Consider the following 22507-nt stretch of genomic DNA (forward strand, 5'->3'; position numbering starts at 1 on the left):
CTTACAGTTCACCAAAATTATGTTGGAGCTGATGCTGATAAGATTCCATTCTTTCTTTCTGTGGTCTTGACAGAAGCATCACAAGGTGTTCAACAATGCAGAGCTGTTCTATGGAAAAAAACGGTAATTAATATTAACTTTTCAATGTTACACAATACATAAAAAGTTGTTTAAATTTAAATAAATATACACGATCCTTCATATGCACTGATAATTATCATTTGTAATAGCTTTTTAAGTGTACAAAATTACACCTTAAAAATGTGTTTATTCATTACAAATACATAAAATTGAGTGTTATAAACTGATAAGAACGAGCTGTTTTTAAAGCTTATATTTGATTTCCAACGTGTAAATGTCCTTATTTTTACCCAGTAATTTTTTCTGTTTACAATACACATATTTACCTGTTACCAGCACAAATTTATGCATTGGAAATAGATATATCTGTGCTGGAAACAGATAAGTCTGTGCATTGTAAACAGTTAAATTTAAGTGCTGAAAGTAAATAGATTTATGTAATAAAAATACATTTACGCATTGGAAATCAAATAAATTATTCATTGAAAACATAAATATAAACGCTGGAAACCGGTAAATCTATACGTTAAAAAACAACCTATATATTAAAATTATATAAAATTTATACGCTGATAACATAAAGAGAAGTAATTTTATATAAGGGGCAGCTATATCCATACATAAAAATGTATGGGACCCCCTTTTTTTGGAACAAACGAAATACGTAAAATGTTTTCTTGTATTAATAAAAAGCATCCTTAAAGACTTTTTTTTTAGTAAAAATAACATTAATTTATAGGTTAGAAAATACTAGGAGGCGAGGGAAAATTCCCTCTCTCCCCCCACCTCTCGACGGCACTGCATAAAATTAAAATGTAAATATTTAACGTACGATTGTACAAAAGAATGAAATAATGATTAGAAATTATTTACGAAACAATTATATTGAGCTGAGATAAATTTTTATAAATTCTTAGCATTCAATTTATTTATAAATCAACAGTTTTAATAAAGAGAGAAAATAAGAATTGCGTAAATTGACAAGGATATCAAAATTGTTAATTATCTTTTCTTCACTGAAAGAACACAATACATATATATGTGTGGTTTAACGATTTCCCAACACTCGTTAATTATTCGTGTAATGTTATTTTTAAATTAGTTTCTTGTCATTTCGACATTCTTTCTGCCATACGAAACATTTACTGTATAATAAATTATTTATAAAATATTCCAACTTAAATTTTTACTTTATAAAATTTAAATTATTGATTAAAAATTCTCTCTCTATCTGAACGTTAATAGGTTAAAATTTTAATTTTTTATATTTTACTAATATTTATTAAAAAAAAAAAAAATAGAAATTTTTTAAATATTTAACTTCGTTATTCTTAGATTTGTAATTGGTTTATGAATTTTAATAAGTTTCTGATCGGTGGAGATAGATAGAAAAATTGATTTTTTAAAAACAAATTCATCTTTTAATATAATAAAACTCATTTTTTGCTGATTTATAATTTATGTTTTACTTGATGAATTTGTTTTTTTTTTATTTGCTTTCACGTAAATTTAGTAAGTGGCTTTTTAAAAAGATTATATTTTATTTTATTATTATTTTTTTTAAGCAAATGTTAAAATTTAAGATATAAAATTATTCTTTGAGGAAATAAATTTTAAGATAAAATGGAAATAAATTAAAATTTTATTTAAAAATTATCGAGTTGTACGAGAAATCTATCATTTTCTGTGCGCTTTTCGATGATTTTTCTTTATAAAACGAATTTTTATGAATTTTTTAATAACATTTTTATGAAACGAAGGCTTCAAATGATTGATAATCTACTAGTTTAATTATTCAACTTTAATTTAAAATCTTTATAGATTTTACTTCGACACAAATGTTAGAAATTAAAATTTAATTTTAATTTTAATTATTTTGCATCACCTTCATCAAACATATTCATCCTCTTCCTAGCATATAAATGATAAAGAACTAAGCATTATTTACATAATTATCTTTAAAATATACAATTTATTCTATTTATTAATATGTTTTCCTTAGTAAAATAAACAAACTTGAAAGTATTCCTGCAATTAAGATTTATTTAAATTTATACATAATAAAAAATATATGTAAACATTACTATATTAATATAGTATAAAATATTTCGAATCATATATTTTATTCAAAAATAATATCAAAAATTAATAATAAATGACATATAGGAGTACAGTATATTATATAATAGTGTAGTAGTAGTGTAGTATAGTGTGCACCCATGTATATTACATAATTATGAGTGGTATTGTGGTGTAGTATAAGAATAGTACTGTGTAGTAGTAGTGTAGAATAATAATGCAATATACTACTAAATAGTAAAATGTAATGGTGTATTATTATACTATTAAGTATATTACTAGTAATAATACAGTTAATACTGCTAGTAGTAATACATCACTACGCTAGGAGTAATACATCACTACACTACAATTAATACAGTAGTGTAGTGATGCATTGTCACTACTATGCTACTACACAGTATAGTAATAGTGTAATATAGTGTTCTAGCATAATACATTGTTGTAGTGTTTTACTTAAACTACATTTGAATACATTATAAAGTAATAATAATTCAATATTTATATTATATTTGCTTATAATATGATGTATACAAATTAAAAAAAGGATTATAATTAACTAAAATTCATATTTTTATATAAAATTTTATATAAAAAAATTCTTTAAATTTGAGTGTAATTCTTGTCAATATACTCTATTGTATAAGCGAATGTAATGTTATATTTATACACATAATTAATATCAAATAAATGGCAGCAATTAAAATTAAATATATAAATAATGTTTTATTATTAGAGTATTTTTAAAAAGGATTTACATGCAAATAATGAATTTTTGATGATGGCACGTTCTGTCTGTTAACCTATTTTTGTTATGGTGCATCCATTAAATGGCCACTGATATAAATCAAAAATGTGTTTTCGGGTCAGTTCTATCATTACGAAAAAAATTTTTCTATATAATTTTATTATGTATTTCTTCATATACATTTTTATAATAATAATTACTTTAATACAGTTTAAATTATATGTATTGCTGTACATCAATTATTAACTGATAATATATTTGTTACCCCTATTTCGACTTGTAATATCGACGAAAGAATTAATATTTTCACTAAAATAAAACTAAGAAAACACAAAAAGGGATTTTAAAAAATGGGTTAATGTTACCTTTGGTTCCAAGATGGCGGATCGTCTCTAATTCCACCGAATAGAAGGGAAACAGTGGAGACGCACGTTCTAACCTAACCTAACCTATTATAATAAATTACCATTATTACCAACAAAATTATTAGAATAGGTTAGGTTAGAACGTGCGAGCCGCCATCTTGGAACCATAGGTAACATTAATCAAAAAATGTATATTAAATCTGTAAATTATGCATTAATAAGCAATTTAAATAAAATGTATAAAATAAATTTATAATGTTAAAGCTGTAATTTAAAAATTTTAATGAATTTTAATCATTGAAAAATCTAATTTTCGTTGAAATATTTATAAATTAATGACCATAATTTTTTTAATAGGGTGCAGAAAAAATTTGCCTCTCTCATTGTCCTAATAAACCATTAACTGTGAAATCCATATTAAGGTAAATTTTTGATAATGTATCCAATGATTTTATATAATAAAATATGCTTTATCTTAATTTATTTTTTCTAAATAGCAATTTTCAAAATATGGAAAAAATAGAGAAAGGCCCCAAGGAAATTTTCATACCAGAAATTCAAAAGGTAGATTCAATAAAATTAGATAATAATAATTAAATTAATGATATATTATTTTGCATTAAAGTAATTAGTTTAGAAATTCATTTAATAATAATAATAATTACTCTTCAAGCCGTAAAATTAATGCAAAAAAAAAAAAAAAAATCATAATTTGCATAATCGTCATTGAAAAATGAATTTAAATAGTTGAAAATTAATCATTTTATATTAAAATTATTAAGTATAATATATGAAATTAACAGTAAATTAATAAAAATTTATTAAAATATCGATCAGGAGTCAGAATTCGTTAAGATAATGATTTTAGTTGGCCAATTTGGCTCCTATTTCGGACAGATATATGTTAATTTTAATTTATTTAGGAGTAAAATTTTTGGTTAATGTTACCTATGGTTCCAAGATGGCGGCTCGTCTCCGACTCCAGCAAGGAAACAATGGGATGCACGTTCTAACCTAACCTAACCTAACCTATTGTAATAAATTACCATAATTATTACCAACAAAATTATTAGAATAGATTTGGTTAGGTTAGAACGTACAGTACATCCCCACTGTTTCCTTGCTGGAATCAGACGAGCCGCCATCTTGGAACCATAGGTAACATTAACCAAATTTTTTAACATTTGTTGCTATTTTTTTTAAAAAATTAGCATTTATAGGCTATTCCTTTTTATTACTCTCCTATTTATTCATCTATTCTATAGGGAATTTCCATAATTATTTGATATTAAAATTTAAAACTGATAATTTTCACTGAATATGATGTAGAATCAATAAATTGAATTCTTTAAACTAGACGTTTTCATTGATCCTGATGTTAATATAAACAATTTGCATAGTCATCTCTATTCTGCTCTAATTGAAACGTGAGTAATCATCACGAATATTGTCAATTCTTAAAATGTGTAAAAATAAAAGTAGAAAAATATTCAAATTGTTTATATTAATATCGAGATCAATGGGAAACTTTGTGAAGTTTTAAAGTGTGTAGCGAGTTTTAAATTTCTTAAAATGTACAAAATATTGAGCCAGAATCTTGAATAAGAATTTTACTCGAAGGAAAAAAAAGGGAGGAGGAAGAAAAGTGTTTTCAAAAATCACTTAGAGATACAATCCAGAAATGAACCACGCACATCAAAATTCTCAAACCAACCCAGTTTTGAAGTAAATAAAATAAAAAACAACAATTTAAGTAAGAATGTGGAAGTAAAAATAACAAAAAAAATGTGAATAGTACTTGATACAAAAACTTCAAAGTTAAAATGATGGCTGATTTTTATGTTTGTCACATAGAAATAACGATACATTAGCGTATGTTGAAAGTAAGAAGGATCCTTCTTTTTATGATTCAAAAATCTAGTAGTCTGCTTGTTTCTTGTAATAAAAACACACTAAATAAACAATTTTAAATAATCTGATTAATAATTTTTTTTTTATTTATAAAACAGCTGATTCTAAATTTAGAATTCGAAGAGGAGAATTCCTTGTCTCTCAACCAGAAAATTTTTTATAATCACGTACTAATGGCCAAGGTGGATAAAACCGCTGAACACTAGTAGGTTCGCACCTTATAAACAGGTTATTCACTTGAAATTTTCAGTTTTCTTTACACGTATAACACTTACAGGCAGTTTCTCATGGAAAGTATCCTCCCCTAGATAAATCGCTCCTTATCCCACTAACCCAATCCAATCCTTTTTATAATCAATTAAAATATAAAATGAGACAAAGATTATCTTAATATGTAATTTAGTGTTTGATCTAGAAATTGACTTCCATAGAATAACCATAGATTCTAAAAACTCTCGTAACTTTAGACCCGTTATAAAGCAGAATTTAAGACTGTATAAACTGAATTTCTTATACGTTTATATGCCTCCTTTTTACAGGGTCAATTTCTCAAATAAATTACGTTTAAAATATTCAACAAGTGTTATTTCATCCGTATAATTATTCTTTAAAATAAACGAAGACAAAAATATAATATATTCTTCCCCCCAACATATTTAATAATTTGTAAAGAATAAAATCTGCTATGCAAATGTCGTATAATTGTTTATATTGATCAAATTTCTATTGATTTTTCACGGTAATCGCAATTAAACTAAAATATTGAGAAAATTTAATACAAGTGCAGTCATCATTTTTCCCAACCTTAATCAGGAAATGAGAAAATTATAATCTTGATGATGGAATTCTGTATTTCGCGAAACTTCAATAATAATGATTTGTTTTCTAAGCTCCGTCCTTTTACGTATTAAATATTTAAGTTTCATATTAACAAAAGTAAATAATTAATTTTTAATATTTCTCAAATGTAAAAGAGTTTAACGACCTTCTTTTGTTGTATTGGAATATACTGAAAGGCAACGATGTTTAGGAGCAGAAATCAAAGATTTCCAACTAGTCGATCGCAAACCACAGGTTGGAAAATTGGTGTATTTTCATCAGAAGTAACAACTAACCATCTACTTTATCAGAAATAGCCATTAACTGAAAGAAACCATCAAACAGTATGTCTTCACCTCCTGTAGTTAGCAACCCACTGGTTGAGAAATGCTTTATCTATTATAACAAAGTAAACACCAAAGTTTTTATTTCAGAAAATTCTCATTTATCAAAGCCTTTTTTCCCCCTATTTATTAAAATAATCTGTAATAATTCGAACCTTTATAAAGTTTCTTATTATTATTATTATTATTATACAAAATTTAATTAAATTCTTAATAATTAGAAAAAAATTAGGTAAAAATTCTGATAGATGATTATAAAATTCAATTAAAATAAATCTAGACAAGTGAGCTTTGTGTGTGTTTGATTGAATATAATTTCAATACGAATTTTTAAATTTAAAAAAAAAATATTATTAGATTTTTATTGATTTTTCTACTTTTCATAAAGTAAATTGTAAATTCTTTTATAAAAATCATTCCAAAACAGCATTGTTTTCCTATTCTCCGTTTAGTTTTCACGTGCTAAAAATTTAATTATATTATATTTAATTAGAATTAAAATAAATTATCTTTTTACTTTCTTCATTTATTGTCACGTTATATTAATTATTCAAATTGAAATAAACTATTGTAAATTTTTATGTTACATTTTAGCCATTAAAATAAGCAAAGAAATGATTTAGAGTTATAAAAGTTTAAGAAAAATCCTTAATAAATAATTATGCACAATTCTCGATTAAATTTTTAAGAAAATCTGTAAGATTTTATCGAGAATTATCTGGAGTTTTGTTTGTTTTAGTTGACATTTTAATGAAGAAGTTAAAGCACTATTCAGTTCTTCAAACTTTCTTCGTAAATTTAGTAAAATATTAATAACTTAATCGTATAATAAATATCTTAGTTTTTCACAGATTTAAACAAAGGATTTTATTATTTTTTAAAATTAATTTGCTACATTTAAAGACAAAATGGCGTCATTACAATCCATTTATTTCTTTGCAATGTATTTTCTCCCAATGACACTATTGATACAAAGTAAAGCTTAGTGATTGTTATTTTTGTTTTCAGTATAATAAATAAATAAATTTTATTATTATTATTGATGCCTTCTGCTGCATCAGATTCTTTTTCATTAAATTTAATGATAAAAAAATCCGATGCAGATACTAATTAAAGTATATGGATTAGTATGTTGATATGATAAAAAAAATACTCAGAAAAACAAGAAAATATTCAGCAGAGAAAGTAAATAAAGCAGTTGAAAGCTTTTAAGTATCGACCAAACAATTGTTTTCTTTTGCATTTTTGTAAGGATCATATGAAAAATCTTATCACGTTAGTCTATTATGTAATTCTCAAGAGATTTAATGATTAGTGTAATATTTCTCAAGATAATTTACACCATAAATTTTATTTTAAAAATACATAGAAAATGTTTTATACTTTCTGTTATTCTTTCAAAGTAATTAATAAATCAGTTAAATTATCTATTTTGTGCTTTCTGCAAACTGATGAATATCAATGACAGACTCTGGCAAACTGGTGAATTCGGGATTTTAAATAGACTTTTTAATAATAATAATTAATTTTTCAGCTGATTTTAGGCCTTCTAAAACTAGGACATCATTCAAGTGCCTCGTTTGTTCAGGCGTATAAACTGTAATAACTTCGAAGAATGATATAAATCTTATTAAATTTTAAAAGTTCATTTGAATCTCGTAAATAGTAAGAATTTCTAAAATTAGTTTAAATATTGTTATCTGAAATGTGATTGGATGAAAACATAGTTAATAGGCGTAACATCTATTTTTTAACCAATCATTTATAAGATAAAATCTATCTTCGTCCAAATCCTTTCAGTTTCATATCAACTATATTAAGCAAAGGACTATTTATATTTACTGAAACATTTCAACTTAATTTTATCATTTATAAAAGTAAATATTTTAATATTATCGATTAATTTTTGTAGTATATGTTACTTAATTATAATACAGATATAAATATTTTATAATTTAAAAAAATAATAATAATGATATTAATAATTCTTAAAAATTTTAATAGATTGAGTAATTAATTACTATTTAATTTTCAATATAAATACATAAATTTTATTAATATAAAAAGCATTTTAAAAGTTGTTACCTCATAACCTATTTAAACTGAAAGAATAAATGAGTATTGAAAATATAATAGATGTTTTCCATTTGTTTTTAAACCTTTTTTTTTCAAAAAAACTCGAAGGATTTTAGCATTTATTTCTTAATGGATGTGTTGTTTTCACTTTAAAGTTTTCTTCATAATTTTAAATGTACTTTTTTCCAAAAAAAACAAAATAAATAAAGGAAAAATTCAAAAAATAAAGGCTTTTTAAATATATTTTTTAGTCATGACAAATTATCTTCAATGACGTATTTACTTGGTTTATTTAAAATTGACGAAATTAAAGTGTGAATGAAATCATTTATAATTACTTTATCATATTTAATCAGTTATTTTATTAAATTAAATATTATTATTTTAAAAATTTACGTAATATTCGATTTTATTTTTAATTCAAGGATTAAATTGATAACTTAATTAATATTAAATATAATTTTTTTTTATTTACGTCATAATAAAGATATAGATATTATTAATTTCTTTTATATTTTTATCCACATTAAAGCACGATGATAGTTGAAATATATTGTTATTTAAATACTACGGTACGAATTCCTAACCGGTAGATCACGATTTACCGAAGATCAGAAATATTTTTCAGTAATGTTGTGCATAAAAAATCATAATTAACTAAAGATCCGTGAATTGAATTACAGTAATACAGAAGCATTTTAGAATAATTAGAATTCTTTGATGTATTTTTTATGTATATATATATATAAAGTTATTAATTACAAGAAACTCGAAATGTTATTAAGTATGAAAATTCTTTAATTAATTTCAATAATTTAATCAATCTTAAGCGGCATTTTTTTAATGTTTTCATTCCCTTGAAATATTTTTATATCAAATAAATTGGATTTATTGAAGTGAAAACTTTGTGCAATGCATCGTTGATTGCACCAAAACAGAATGATAATACACAGCATGGTTAATTAACTAAAGATTCTTTCTCAATGATGATATGCCAGCTAAATATAACTTAAAAAAAAATAAATAAATTGATATTCATCCTAGAATATTCTATTAAAAATGCCTAATCAAATGAATCATTTGCCTAAATTTAGTTATTTCTTGTGTTAATTTTGTGTCAATTATCACGATACATTGTTCAAACAATAGATGATAAGGTCAAATCTCCCCTTTAGCATCTTCATTTTTGCTCCAGATACAGAAGCATGGATTCGATTCTGTACAGACTCGTCCTTTGTTTTCCTGCTCACAATTGTAGTGAATAAAATTAAGAATAAACAGTAAATAATTGATGGAAAGTATTTGGTAAAGTGTACTTATTAATTGTGGAAACATTTAATAATTAATTAAAAAGTGCTAGGTTTGCCATTGATAAAAAAATAATAGATTTTTAAACTATACTTAATTACTTGGAATTAATTAGAATTAATCTTTTGTTTAGTATAAATTTTGAAACATTCTGTTGACGTCTCTCGGAGTTTTTAGTACAGTTCTAGTATAATTTATGAGCCATCTTGCTGCAAGGCACTTAGAAAAGACATAATTAAACATTCACGGGCGATGAAACCATGTTTACTTGATGATGATGATGATGATGATGAATATAATTTAATTTTTTATTTAAATATCTCAATTAAAATGTAATCGCTATAACTAGATAAAGTTCGAAAATCCATAGTTTGGCACCTCATTTTTAATTAGTATATTTGTTGTTATTAAAAAAATTTAGAAAAGTATATCTTACTAATTAAAAAATCTAATTAAATTACAAAAATAATAATTATTTTTCATGTTTCTTTTCTCTTATATACGAAGTATATCGAATAAAAATTCGATCATATAGAAGCTATACGGAATATATTGATGCGAGGGGGGAATATGACGATAGCAAAAGTCAAGATAATCGATAGGAGATGAAAAAACTTTCCTTTTCTTAGATAAATAATGTAGTGCCATTGAAGAAAGTCGTCCAAATATGGAAGTTTCAACCAATTTTATTAATAATAGGATTTGCCAAGGGGGGAGAAAAAAATAAATAAATCTTACAATTGACATGTTGCATATAGTTGACATTCTTCGAAGATTGTAGACAATTAAATTCAATTTATTGTATGCAAGTTATAATTTTGTATTGCTAATTTTATGTTTAATTTTACTGATTGTTTAGTTTCAATTATGTTGAAATTTATTAAACTGAATTTTATGGTTTATGTATATTCTAACGTAGGAATTTATTAAATTAATTGAATAATATCCAACAAAATGAGCAATTTAACTATTTATGATTTAAATAAATAGTCTCAATTTAAATTTAAATCGATTATAAATTGTAATTTTTGTTGTTTGTTTATATATTTTTTAAGTAAATGAATTCTTTTTTAATAGAACAATAGTAGATCATGCACCATAGATCGATGTAGATCGTGCTCATCACTAATGTCACGTTAAAAATTATACTTTTTCTACTCTAAAAATATTTTTCCAATTTAAAAATAGGTCGAAAATCATTAATATTATTTATAGAACAAAATCCATGCCTTAAAATTAAATACAGAATTGTTACGAACGGTAATGGAAAGCCTTTTCACTTCGGAACATCAAGAAGAAATTAGTGTATATACAAGAAAAAAGAATAGGTAATAACGAAAAAGAAAACACGAATTAAATTAATTGTGGTTCATTTTTTATTAGATGTAATATATATATGTCACAACACAAAGTTAAATGTTGAAGATTGTAATTTACTCTTTAGTGAAGCGACCATCAAGAGGTCTAATAGAGTGATTCTTAATGTATAAATAGTTCAAGGAATAGTAATAGTGGGAATTCTTGCTTGTTAAAGTCTCAACTAGTTCTGTTTTCAACAAATATACAAATAAATCATATTCTAAGGATGAATTTCAAGATTTAAAGTAGCAAATTTTAGCCTTTTCTTATAGTAGAAATTAAGCATTCGTTCACTGCTCGAGTCATTTATTACATAGATTTTTCTAAATAATTAATTTAGATCGTTATCATCGAGTAACGGTAATAATTTGAAGGAGTGCAACGTTACAGGATGTGATGACGGTAATGGAAGAACCATTAATTCCATTACAAAGTTTTATATTCACGAGGAAACTTGGGCAAATGAATTTTTTATATCAATCTGAATTGTAACTGTTTTTTCATCAAAAATATAATAATTTCCATTAAAAACGATTTCGATTTTTTAAAATATTAATGAAAACTTTCTTATCTTCAATCCATTTGCATTTATTTATTCTTCAAATAATTTATAAGAAGCTTTCTTATATTTAAATAAATTATTTAGTTCGACGTAAAATTTAATAAAATATGTATTAGCTTCAGTCACATTAGTTATTGCATTTTTTATATTCTTTAGAAATAAAATTAAACAATAATTTAACCATGTTTCTCTTGTCAGATAATTAGAAAATCTTATTTTAGCATCGGACAAAGGAAACAAAGCATTCGATTTCAATTAATTAAACATAAGTTAGTTAGCTAGATGTTACAGAACCATAAATTTTGATACCACAAACCGATACGGAGCAATGACAACTGACAGTTAATGACAAATACTCATTCCGCTAAACTATTATTCTCTGGGTGTGCTTATGACTTGTCGTCGGGCAATATTCCTCTTTCTCTTTATCTATTGAGTTTATCAATGACTTTCTGGCAACTTCTTTCCTCCAGCTATTTCACTTTTGGATTTCTCTATTTCCTTGCTTCCAATACTTTTCTTTAAGCAAATTTTATGTATAGAAACAAATGATTATCTGCAAATCAATGCCTAAGCCAACGTAAACTGAATCTGAACGTTATTTTTGCATTTAGGAACGAATAAGAAAGAAAATTCACCCGTTAGAATTCATCAATACGGGAGTTTGTCATAGAAAAAATGCATAATTATATATTTAAAATTAATATTTGTACATTTCTATCAAGATTTCGACCCCCTAGAAAAGAAGTCTCTAATCCCCACATTTTCACTTAAATTAAACAAGCTGCAGTTTAGGGCCTCGCGTTATAAATCTATACGTTAGGGCCTCACATTTTTACATATATCACTATTTGACAGAGGAGAAGCCTCTGTCAAATAGTGCTACAGCTTAGGGCTTCACATAGCATCTATAGCTTAGGGCCTCACATTTTTACATATATCCCTATTTGACAAGGGTCTGTTATGTTATTTGAATCACTACATCAAGAACTACTGTCGTATAATAATAATATATTTTATTATACAAGAAAATATCAAAAAATTTGTAAATAATAATTTTATTTTTTAAAATACTGATACGAATATAACTCTATAATTAATAAAATTTTAAAATGAGATTTTTTAAAAAATAAATTTTTAATAAATTATTGACTTTATTCTCGAGAAAAATTAAATTAATTAAAACTTTGTTTTTAAAATTAATTTTTCATATTTTCCTGTGTTTATACAAAGTAAATAAACTCAGAGGAAAGCTTATCATTATGATTGAAATGTGCAAATATTTACAATATCTATAGAAAGTGCGTATGCATACGAGAAATTTATTTGAATATTGAAAAAATAAACTTAAAATCACCCATAAATTCAATTTTTATACAGTAATTAACCAAAATTATTATTTATTTTTTATTATTTTCCTTTAGGTATGTTAATCACAATCATTTTGAATAAAGAAAGTATTTTTAATAAGCACTCAAATAAAAGAATTATTCAAAATTAAGATTATAAAGATTATTAAATTACACCTCGTGTAATTGCCTAGTGGATAAAATCACTGAAACACTGTTATGTCGTGGGTTCGCACCTTACCACAGCTGTTTATGTGGAGTTTTCCGGGTTTTCTTCTTGTGTCTAACGCTTAAATAGGAGCCAGTTCCTTATAAAAGTCCTCACGAGAAGCACCCTCTTCGGCAGATCACCTCATTTCCCTGTATAATTTTTATAATTTGATAACTTAATGTGTTTAAATGTTAAGAAATTGCAATAAATACTATCTGAATGCTTAAACAATAGCATTTTTACTCATTACTTTTCTGAATACTCAGATTAATGGAGGAAAGTCACTTGTTTGACCATTTCTCTTGCTTGATCTAACGCCATATGCAACAAAACTTCGTTCCCTTGATGATTTTAGAATTAGGATTACAAAAATAAAATCTGTGAAGTTACTGACGAATGTTTTAAGATCGTCTCTGTATCATTTAACGTAAAGAATGATACGTTAAACGATGGTTTAAGACTGCATAAATGTAACAATATATGGCTAATAGGTAAAATTACGTATTAAATCGAATATTTTTAATATAATTCTACGTTATATCCAACTAAGTGCTTAAAATTAAAATATCGAGAAGTTCGTATTGATAGAAAACCCTTAAAATATGAAAGAATTGGACGTGATGCACTTAAATCTGTATTATTATTCTTCCTCCCCCCATTACAATTTCGATAAATATTTTATTTTTCATTTAATTTGGGAAATTATCAATGTTCAATTTACTACTATAATAAATTTATAATTTTAATTAGCCATTAGAGGGAAGTGAAACTCATATTTTATGTAGGAATGAAATAAAAAGATAGGGATTGATTTGTTCTCTGTTTAATTTGATAATGAAATAAACACTTTCTTAATTGATCTTTTGGAGATTGAAAACTCGCGTAAAACTTCTGGAGATTTGATTTTCCATTAATTAACTAAATTAAATACTAAATTGAATCCAAATTAAATTAATAAATCAATAATTTATTAATAAATTAACTGAATTACATTATAATAAATTACATTTAATAAAATTGCAGATGATGATTAATTTTTAATATGATAAAATTAGATATTTATTTATTTTTATATAAGAAAAATAATTTTAAAGTAGTTTTGGATATTAAAATCTTTTAAACAATTATAAACCATTGAACTGAAGTAATTGATGTTTGTTTGTTTGTTTTTTATCTTTATTTTGTTCTATCAACAATGAAAAATAAATTGTTTCCTTCTGAATATAAAAGAAAGTATTACTAATGTTTTCATTCATTTCTATGATATAAAACAATTTATTTAGTATATTTTCCTTTAGATTAATTTTTTTTAAAATTATCTTAACTCTTCTGTATGAAAAATTAATATTTAAAGCAATATTTTTACTCTCTCTTCTATTATTATTTTTTTTAATATTTTTTTACTGTTATTTTCTAGTAAAAAAAAACATTTTAAAATATGTGTATACTCTTAATGAATAAAATAATGTTTTAATAGTGCTTTAGTGTGCTTTAAATGCTTTGAAATGTAATTTTAGTATTAGTGTCTAATGAGTTTATATAAATATATTATTCTAGAATTATATAAAATATGTACTTTTTATGAACTAAATAACATTGTCCTCTTCATGAATGCTTTATACTGATAAATAAATAAATATATACTATAATAATTACAAATTATTATAGTAAGTGCTAATAATAATATCCTGCTACCACATACATTACACAAAAGTCTATAGACACGAGGGTTTCACAAAAACACACAATTCACGCTATCAAGACCGCAGAGTTAGAGCAAGCAAGCCCTTTTGCCATTTTTGGAATAAATGAAATATGTAAAATGTTCGTTTATTTATAAAGAAAAGCAGTCTTAAAGATTTTATCTTTTATTTTATTTTATTTTTGTAAAAATAACGTTAATTTACAGGTGTAGGAACCACTACGATCCCTAAGTTTTCTCCAGGCCAAGGAAAAATTCCCCAACTTTCCCTTCCTCTCGATGGCTTTGCATAATACAGAAGACTACCGTATACTAAACACACATCACATACAGTAGTCAAGAAATTCTTAAACACAGATACACACACACGAACAGCACTCTTGCTAATCCGTCCCCTCAATTATCCAGCATACTCGCTCCCCTCGTGATCGCCTGTGTTGTTTCGTTTTTTCATGAAATTTTTAGTCACATCACAAATCCCGTTTTCCTGTTTTATTCGACTTCCATTTTTGTTGTCAGCGTTGCGTACAGCGTGCTGTGTTATTTGTCTTCCTGCATCCATAAAGAATCGATCATTCATCGCCATTAGTCCTACACACACTCAGCAATCTGGCACCCCCTCTGTGCAAAGAGTAGCCGGATTAGCAAGGGCGGTCTCTAGTGTAATAGCTTGTTCTGTGTGTAGGATACACTCCACCAACACCAAAATAATAATAATAATAATAATCTTTCATTTTTAAATAATAAAGAAATCTTTCCAATCTAAAACAAAACAAATTGATAAATAATTTCATAATATCAGGTACATTTTAAGGGAATTTACAACAAAGAAACGTGTTTTTTTTTTTATTTAAATATTCATCTATTTTCATCAAAAATATGTAAATTAAATAATACACTTGAAAATATATTACAAAAATTCATTCCGAGAAATTTTATATACAAATTACTTGAATATAACATAATAATAATTTTTTTTTTCATCAATTCAAATATTATTTATTATATTTGCCTCAATGAAAGTTCTATCAATATTTTAGAAAATGACAAGGAATGCTTTTAAAAATTCATTGTTTGTTGATAAAAAATAGAATTTTATAAAATATTTTAAAATAAAAATATATATATTATAATGAAGTTTAAACTTTAATTTTTCGTCGAATGAAAATAAACAATTGAAGAATGGACACGCTAATTACATTCTTTAATATAACATTAAAATTTTAATTAATATATTTAATTACATTTATTCAAAGATCATAAATTATATCGTAAATTGTAATTAAATTTTATGTTTTACTTTCGTTGCCTTAAGCCAATTATATTTAATTTACTTAAATATTTAAAAAAGTATTGTAAAATTTTATTTTTTAATTATTTTCTAATAACTTTTCTAATCAATAAATTTATATGTATATTTTTAGGATTTGCTGCTTTTAGAAGAGCAAGAGGTAATTTTTATATATTTTATTTGTTGTACACTAATATACACTATATACACAATAAAAACTCTGAACAGAAGGTAGAAACATAAAAAAATGGCTAGTTTTTCGGAAATTGTCCGTTATTTAAAGGTTATTTCGTATGCGTATTTGAAAAGAAACGTTTCTAATAAGGGGTGCCATTTACAGGCGACTGTTATCAGAGGTTCGACTACGTTGAAATAAACAATAATTGATAGTCTAGTTTTCCTGGCACGCATTGTAGCATGTCTTCCTGAATGGTCACCATCGCATCGGGTAATGCAGTACTGGAGCTCTGCCAAAGATGTGGGCAATGGTGGCTCACAAACCGTGCCCGGCAGAAAAAAATCACAGTGTAAAGTATGAATAGTGCCACGTTATCAGTACTGCAATACCCAATTCAACGGTATGAGAGTTCTGTGTTCAGGTATCGCTGCATCTCAATATGCTAATGAAATGGAACCCCATCCTAATGGAAGATGGTCATTGGAATCTGCTTGAATTTGCAGAAATAACCACAGTTGCAACATATCCAGGTACTACAAATCAGTCACAGTCGTCTCCATGAAAAAAGGGCCCAAATAACTGTCTTGGAAAATGCATAGAAGACATTTTTACTAATCAGAATTTATATTGCTTGGAGAATTTCTCTTTTGTTTCATGTCTGACATAGATGACCTTGCTCAATGCTTTAGAGTTACGGGACTTTAAAACCCGATGATTCATTTGTAATAAGCCTGTAGTGTTTCAGAATATCATACTACGCGCACAATTATTGCTTACGTCTTTCCTTGAAAGTGTGGTGTTTGTTTCCCTTGTATTTATCATAAGTCGTTTGTGTGTATACCTCATATAAAGTTCATTTTATAGTTGATTGTGACAGTATCGAATACAATGGATTCTTAGATATTATCGTATCAACGCTTATCTCTATTAATTCGTTATGTCGAGGATCAAAAACACAAATAATAACATTAGTTATTTAGTTTGTTGATTCTTTATATTTAATTCAAAAGTTTCGAAATACAAATGCGCCATAAACATACTTATTAAACAGTTAAGGCAAACACTATTAACGAGAATAAAAATGAAATATAGGACTAATATCAAAAGTACGAATAAGATAAAGAACCAGTTATAAATTTATTGTTTAGAATTTCTTAAAATGAAAGTCTTCAGTTAGATTCATTTGAATTACAACAGTTTTTTCTTCTCTCGGTATATTTTTTTATAGCATAACAAGGCATTCCTGACTGTGGCTGAAACTTTTGAACTTCGTTCACAATTAGGATCATCAGTTTTCAAAATTTCCAGACCCGAGTTAATGTTTTCAAAAGCTTCTGTAAGTCTCTGTAATGTAAAGGTAGAAAGAGGATTGGATTCTTCAGTTTTTTTCCCTTCATTTTTCTTGATGGTTCTTTTTCGTGCAGTATCTTTTTCGTCTTTTATGACGATTCCTCCCTGTGCAGTTTCCTCTTCTTCTTTTTCGTCGTCTTCGATGGTTCCTTGTTCTGAAATTTCGATAAGTTCCTCAATAGTAGGCTCTTCATCATGAGAATTTAGTAATTCGTTGATATCTTCAATAGAAACTTTTAGCGCCAATCGATTTGCTATTTTAACTACAATCGTTATGGCCTTTTCTAAAGAAGATTCAAAACTTTCAAAATTTTCCACGAAATATGGGCAGAGTTTCTTCCAAACGCCTTTCAGGTTTGATTCATTGATTTCGTTCCAAGCATCTGCGATGATTTTTGTGGCATCTAAAATGGTAAACCTTTGCCAAAACTGTCGGACCGTTAGGCCATCTTTTTGTTCTTCACTGATTGCCTTCATTATTTCTTCAAATGTTCGCAGAAGATAATATACTTTGAAGGAAGCAATAACACCTTGATACATTGGTTGAAAAATTAAATTGGTATTTGGTGGAAAAAAGATTATCCTTACATTAGGATAAGCATCTTGAAGGATCAATCGATGGCCTGGTGTATTATTCAAAAGCAGCAGAACTTTAAAAGGAAGATCATTGTCAATACAATACTTTTCTACTTTGGGTACAAAATGCTGATAAAACCATTCTTTAAAGATTGATGCAGTCAACCAAGCTCTAGCATTCCATTTCCAAATTACTGGTGACGTTTCGTTGTTTATTCCCTTTGGAACTGTTCGATAGATCAACAAGGGTTTCAATTTACACTCTCCTGCTGCATTTGCACCTAACAATAATGTCACTCGATCCTGTGATTCTTTCAAGCCAGATCTCGATTTTTCTTCTTCTGCAACAGAACTTTCTGAAGGCATCCGTTTCCAGAAAAATCCTGTTTCGTCTACATTAAAAATTTGTCGTGAACAGTATCCTCCTTCTTCGATAATTTCAGCCAGTTTTTCTGGGAATTCTTTTATAGCTTTCTCCTGAACTTTTACGTTCAGTAAGCCAGCTCTTTTCTTAAAACGATCAAACCAACCTTTACTCGCACTAAACGTCTCTCCTTTTGATGTCTCGCCGCGCTGGGTCTTCAGAGTATTGAAGATAGATAACGCTTTTGCCGAAATTGTAGCTTGGTTTAAAGGCATTTGAGCAGTTCTAGTCTGATGTGTAATCCAAACCATTAACACCTTTTCGACTTCAGGAATTATACCTTCTCTTTTTCTAATGGTAGTCGATTGCATTGGTCGAGCACTTTTCAACTCTTCTAAAATTTTCCTTTTATTCTTTAAGATGGTGCTTATAGTAGAATGATTCAAGTGAAACGTAGAGGCGAGATCCATCACTTTCATTCCTGATTCGTGAAGGCTTAAAATTTCGTGTTTCTCTTCTAATGTTATAGCCTTTCTCCTCTTTATGCACTTTGTATTCCAAGGTTCACTGTTCCTCTTTCTAGACATTTTCAAGGCGCGTACACGTGTACTACTCTATAAATAATTCAAAATCGAACGTAACAAACGAAGCAGGACGACTTCCTTCAGCACCTGTAAAGTGATTAAGCACAACAACTCGGGTCAACGGGTCACAAAGCCCGTTGCAATAATTGATTCGAAGACAAAAGCTGAAGCTTAGTAAACTGTAATAACACTAATTTTTAACGTTGACTCGGTCATTAACACTAGATAAGATGTTTCACTCTCGGTTGTACGTGGTTCTCTGTCAGTCAGTCGCGACAGCCAGCCAGTTGAAGTCATCAAAAAACTGGGTCGTAAAAACAGGGGGGGTCGTAGAGCGGAGATGTGCTGCACGCTTTTACGACACTAGAGCAGGTTCCTGGAAAACTGTCGTTAAGCGAGCCGGAGTAAATCGAAACTGTAACTTCCTACAACACGTGTTATAAATTGAGGTTACGTTCTTGGAAATGACAGCTGTAACTGCAGATATGGCACCAAAAAAAGGGGGCACTTAAATACAGAATTTTGTACAACCATAAGAGAAATGTATATCAGTCGTAAAGGGGAGAGTCTATATAATGTATTTCTGCAAATATTATATATATATTACAGCGTGCTTCCTCTTTTACGACCTAATTAGTTCCTGGAAAAGCGTCGTTAAGCGAGCTGTCCTATTTCCCATAAGCTGGGGGTCATAAATTGAGATTACGTTCCTGGAAATAAAATTAAAAAAATAATAAATAAAACAGTTTTTACTGCGTAATATCGGGGTAGAAATGGCTCACAAAAAAAGGAAGTTAAATGTAATCTTTCGTAAAGTCGTAATTAATACTGGTCGTAAAAGCGGGGGGGATTTACTTTCTGTTTTATTAAATAAATAATATGATCGGTAATTAAAATAAAAATGCTTTTGCATATAAAGTACTTTATTCTTTATAGAAATAAAGTATTATTTTTAAACATTTATTCGTTAAAGCTTTTTATTTTTGTTACTTACATAACGAGGGGGTCGTAAAGCGGGAAGTCTGTCGTACTGTACACTTTAATGACCTAATTGGTTCTTGGAAAACTGTCGTTAAGCGAACCTTTAATAAATAAATAAATCGAACTCTAACTTCCTTATAGTTCTAAATTCACTATACTTAAATCTTTATTAAATTCACTATTATTTAATAAATATTTGAAGATGTAAGCAGCAGTAATGTTAAATATTCCCCCTCTTCTCGTCTTATACTTTAACTTATTATCGAAACTATTTAAAATGCTTTACGTATTAATTTAGTGTTTTAGATTTTCAACCAGTAGATCGCGACCCCCTTTAATAAACCGTAACAAACGAACACTAACTAAAAGGTTGATAGATTTTATTTTATGAATTAAATATGCCATTTTTAAATTGTGTAACTGTTAAATGATTCGAAAAAGCTAATTTTAAACTCGATAATATGAAATTTTTGGTAATTTTGTAGTCCATAATTCGATAAAGTTGACATTAAACTGAATTTTATCAATAAAATACTCAAGTTAATTACATCGAATTTGATTTTCGACATTCAATTTCATTTAAATCGTATTATTTTAAAGTTTACAACTTCGTAATAATTACTTTTAAGTCTTTGTTTATTATTTTATTTTTTACAGAAGTATTTTGAAGTGGATAACATTAAGCTTTTCAGATACATTAGATACAGCTGCGAGTGTCATTAGCTCCTCTGTCACCATCAAACGACAATAATTCAATAAAAATCCATTCTTTTCATCAACCTGGTACACTTTCACGTCAATTTTACGTCACTTTTACGTCATTTTTACTCTCCACTACCGAAAAAAAAGGAGAAAGTATGACGTAAATATATATACCATCGTATAAAAGAAGTTCTTCTATCGAATGTATTTTTGCATCAAATTCGAATCTATCGACTTGTTAAATTAATGGAAATAAGTTTATTAATGAAGTAAACAAATCTTTAATCATTTAATTAAAATAATTTGATGAGAATTTAGCGATAGTTACCTAAATTAAGCAATTAATTAATATACTAAAGCAGCTGAATAATGTCCATTGTTAATACTGTCGTAATTCGAGTTTATGTACAGTAAAGCTTCCTCCCTCCTATAAAACCTGTGTAAACATGATGGTACCGAATATTTATTCCGGTTTAGCAGGTTTTCGGGGAGGTTTTGTATATTAGGGGCCTTAATGCTATTCAATTTTGGTAATTAATTACACGTATGACGTAAACAATAGTAACGAACAATAGGGTTTGCTATACGCTTCCGAACCATTCTGTTAGCCGACAGTTCGGACCTTAGAATTAGCTAACTTTTTTGTAAACACTTCCACCCCCATCCTCGCCCCTTATAATGCATCGTAACGATCGCATACCCACCCTCATCTACATTACGTAATTATGGACAGCCCCTTCTATAATATAAAAAGTAATACAGTATAGAGTATTTTTAAAGGTTTATTGATTTTATTCGTGTATATTTATATAATATTTTTGGCTAAGGAAGGTAATGAGCCTGGTATTTATGACTAGTGGAGTCTTTTTCTCCCTTTAAGACCATACAAACGTGTAGAATCCTATATAAAATATTATATTCTTGAATATAAATAAATATTCAATTATTTCCGTATTTTTCTTTATTCATATTTACATAAATAGAAGAAAAGAATTCGTTTTATAGGAAAGAAATCATTAATTTAAAAGTATTAAAGTTTCTTTTTAAAAATATAAATAATTTTTTCCCCATTAAAATGTACTTTTATCTAGTTTATTACTATATATTTTAATAGAAAAAAATATTTTAAATGGATTTTAAAATATAATTTAAATAATTCTGAATTATTTATGAAACAAGAATATACATATATTTTTAATTAAAGTGTTAAAATTACATATATTTAGTTTTAAGAAATAAATTACCGGTAATTCTACCTTTAATAATTTCACTCGGTTGTTTAATTACTTTAAAATTTTATTTACATTTTATTTATTTACTTAATTAATAATAAAATAAAGGAATGTCAGTCACGCTTTGTCTTTGAATTGAGTAAATTTGTTTAGAATTTAACACTCGTGTCGGTTCTTATAACACATCAAAGTACTATCCAAAATAATGTTTCCATAGTGGAAATTATACATCGGTTTAAAATGTTTCTATGGTGTTTTTTTTCTAATTCTAACTCTTACCTCTTTGTGGCACCGTAGTGTTTCATTATTTCGGTTCACAGAGATCTAGGGGTTAA

The 22507-nt window shown here is 26.7% G+C and overlaps 2 protein-coding genes across 4 annotated transcripts in view; one reads left to right on the forward strand and one right to left on the reverse strand.

Moving 5' to 3' along the window:
• Window positions 1–22507, forward strand: part of LOC136975282 (GTPase-activating Rap/Ran-GAP domain-like protein 3) — a 123348-nt gene that overhangs the window by 87061 nt on the left and 13780 nt on the right. For all 3 annotated transcript variants that reach the window (XM_067270317.1, XM_067270319.1, XM_067270316.1), the window contains exons 5-8: window positions 8–123; window positions 3631–3695; window positions 3771–3837; window positions 16339–16365. In XM_067270317.1, coding sequence (XP_067126418.1) covers window positions 8–123; window positions 3631–3695; window positions 3771–3837; window positions 16339–16365 — 275 coding nt within the window. The remainder of the gene's footprint in view (window positions 1–7; window positions 124–3630; window positions 3696–3770; window positions 3838–16338; window positions 16366–22507) is intronic.
• LOC136975323 (tigger transposable element-derived protein 1-like) lies at window positions 17572–19325 on the reverse strand. The gene has a single exon (XM_067270376.1). It carries the CDS (start codon window positions 19258–19260, stop codon window positions 17572–17574), a length of 1689 nt encoding a protein of 562 aa, XP_067126477.1. The 5' UTR covers window positions 19261–19325.

Source organism: Centruroides vittatus, unplaced genomic scaffold (genome assembly GCF_030686945.1).
Source record: "Centruroides vittatus isolate TY-2023 unplaced genomic scaffold, ASM3068694v2 contig_370, whole genome shotgun sequence".
NCBI classification, from domain to species: domain Eukaryota; kingdom Metazoa; phylum Arthropoda; class Arachnida; order Scorpiones; family Buthidae; genus Centruroides; species Centruroides vittatus.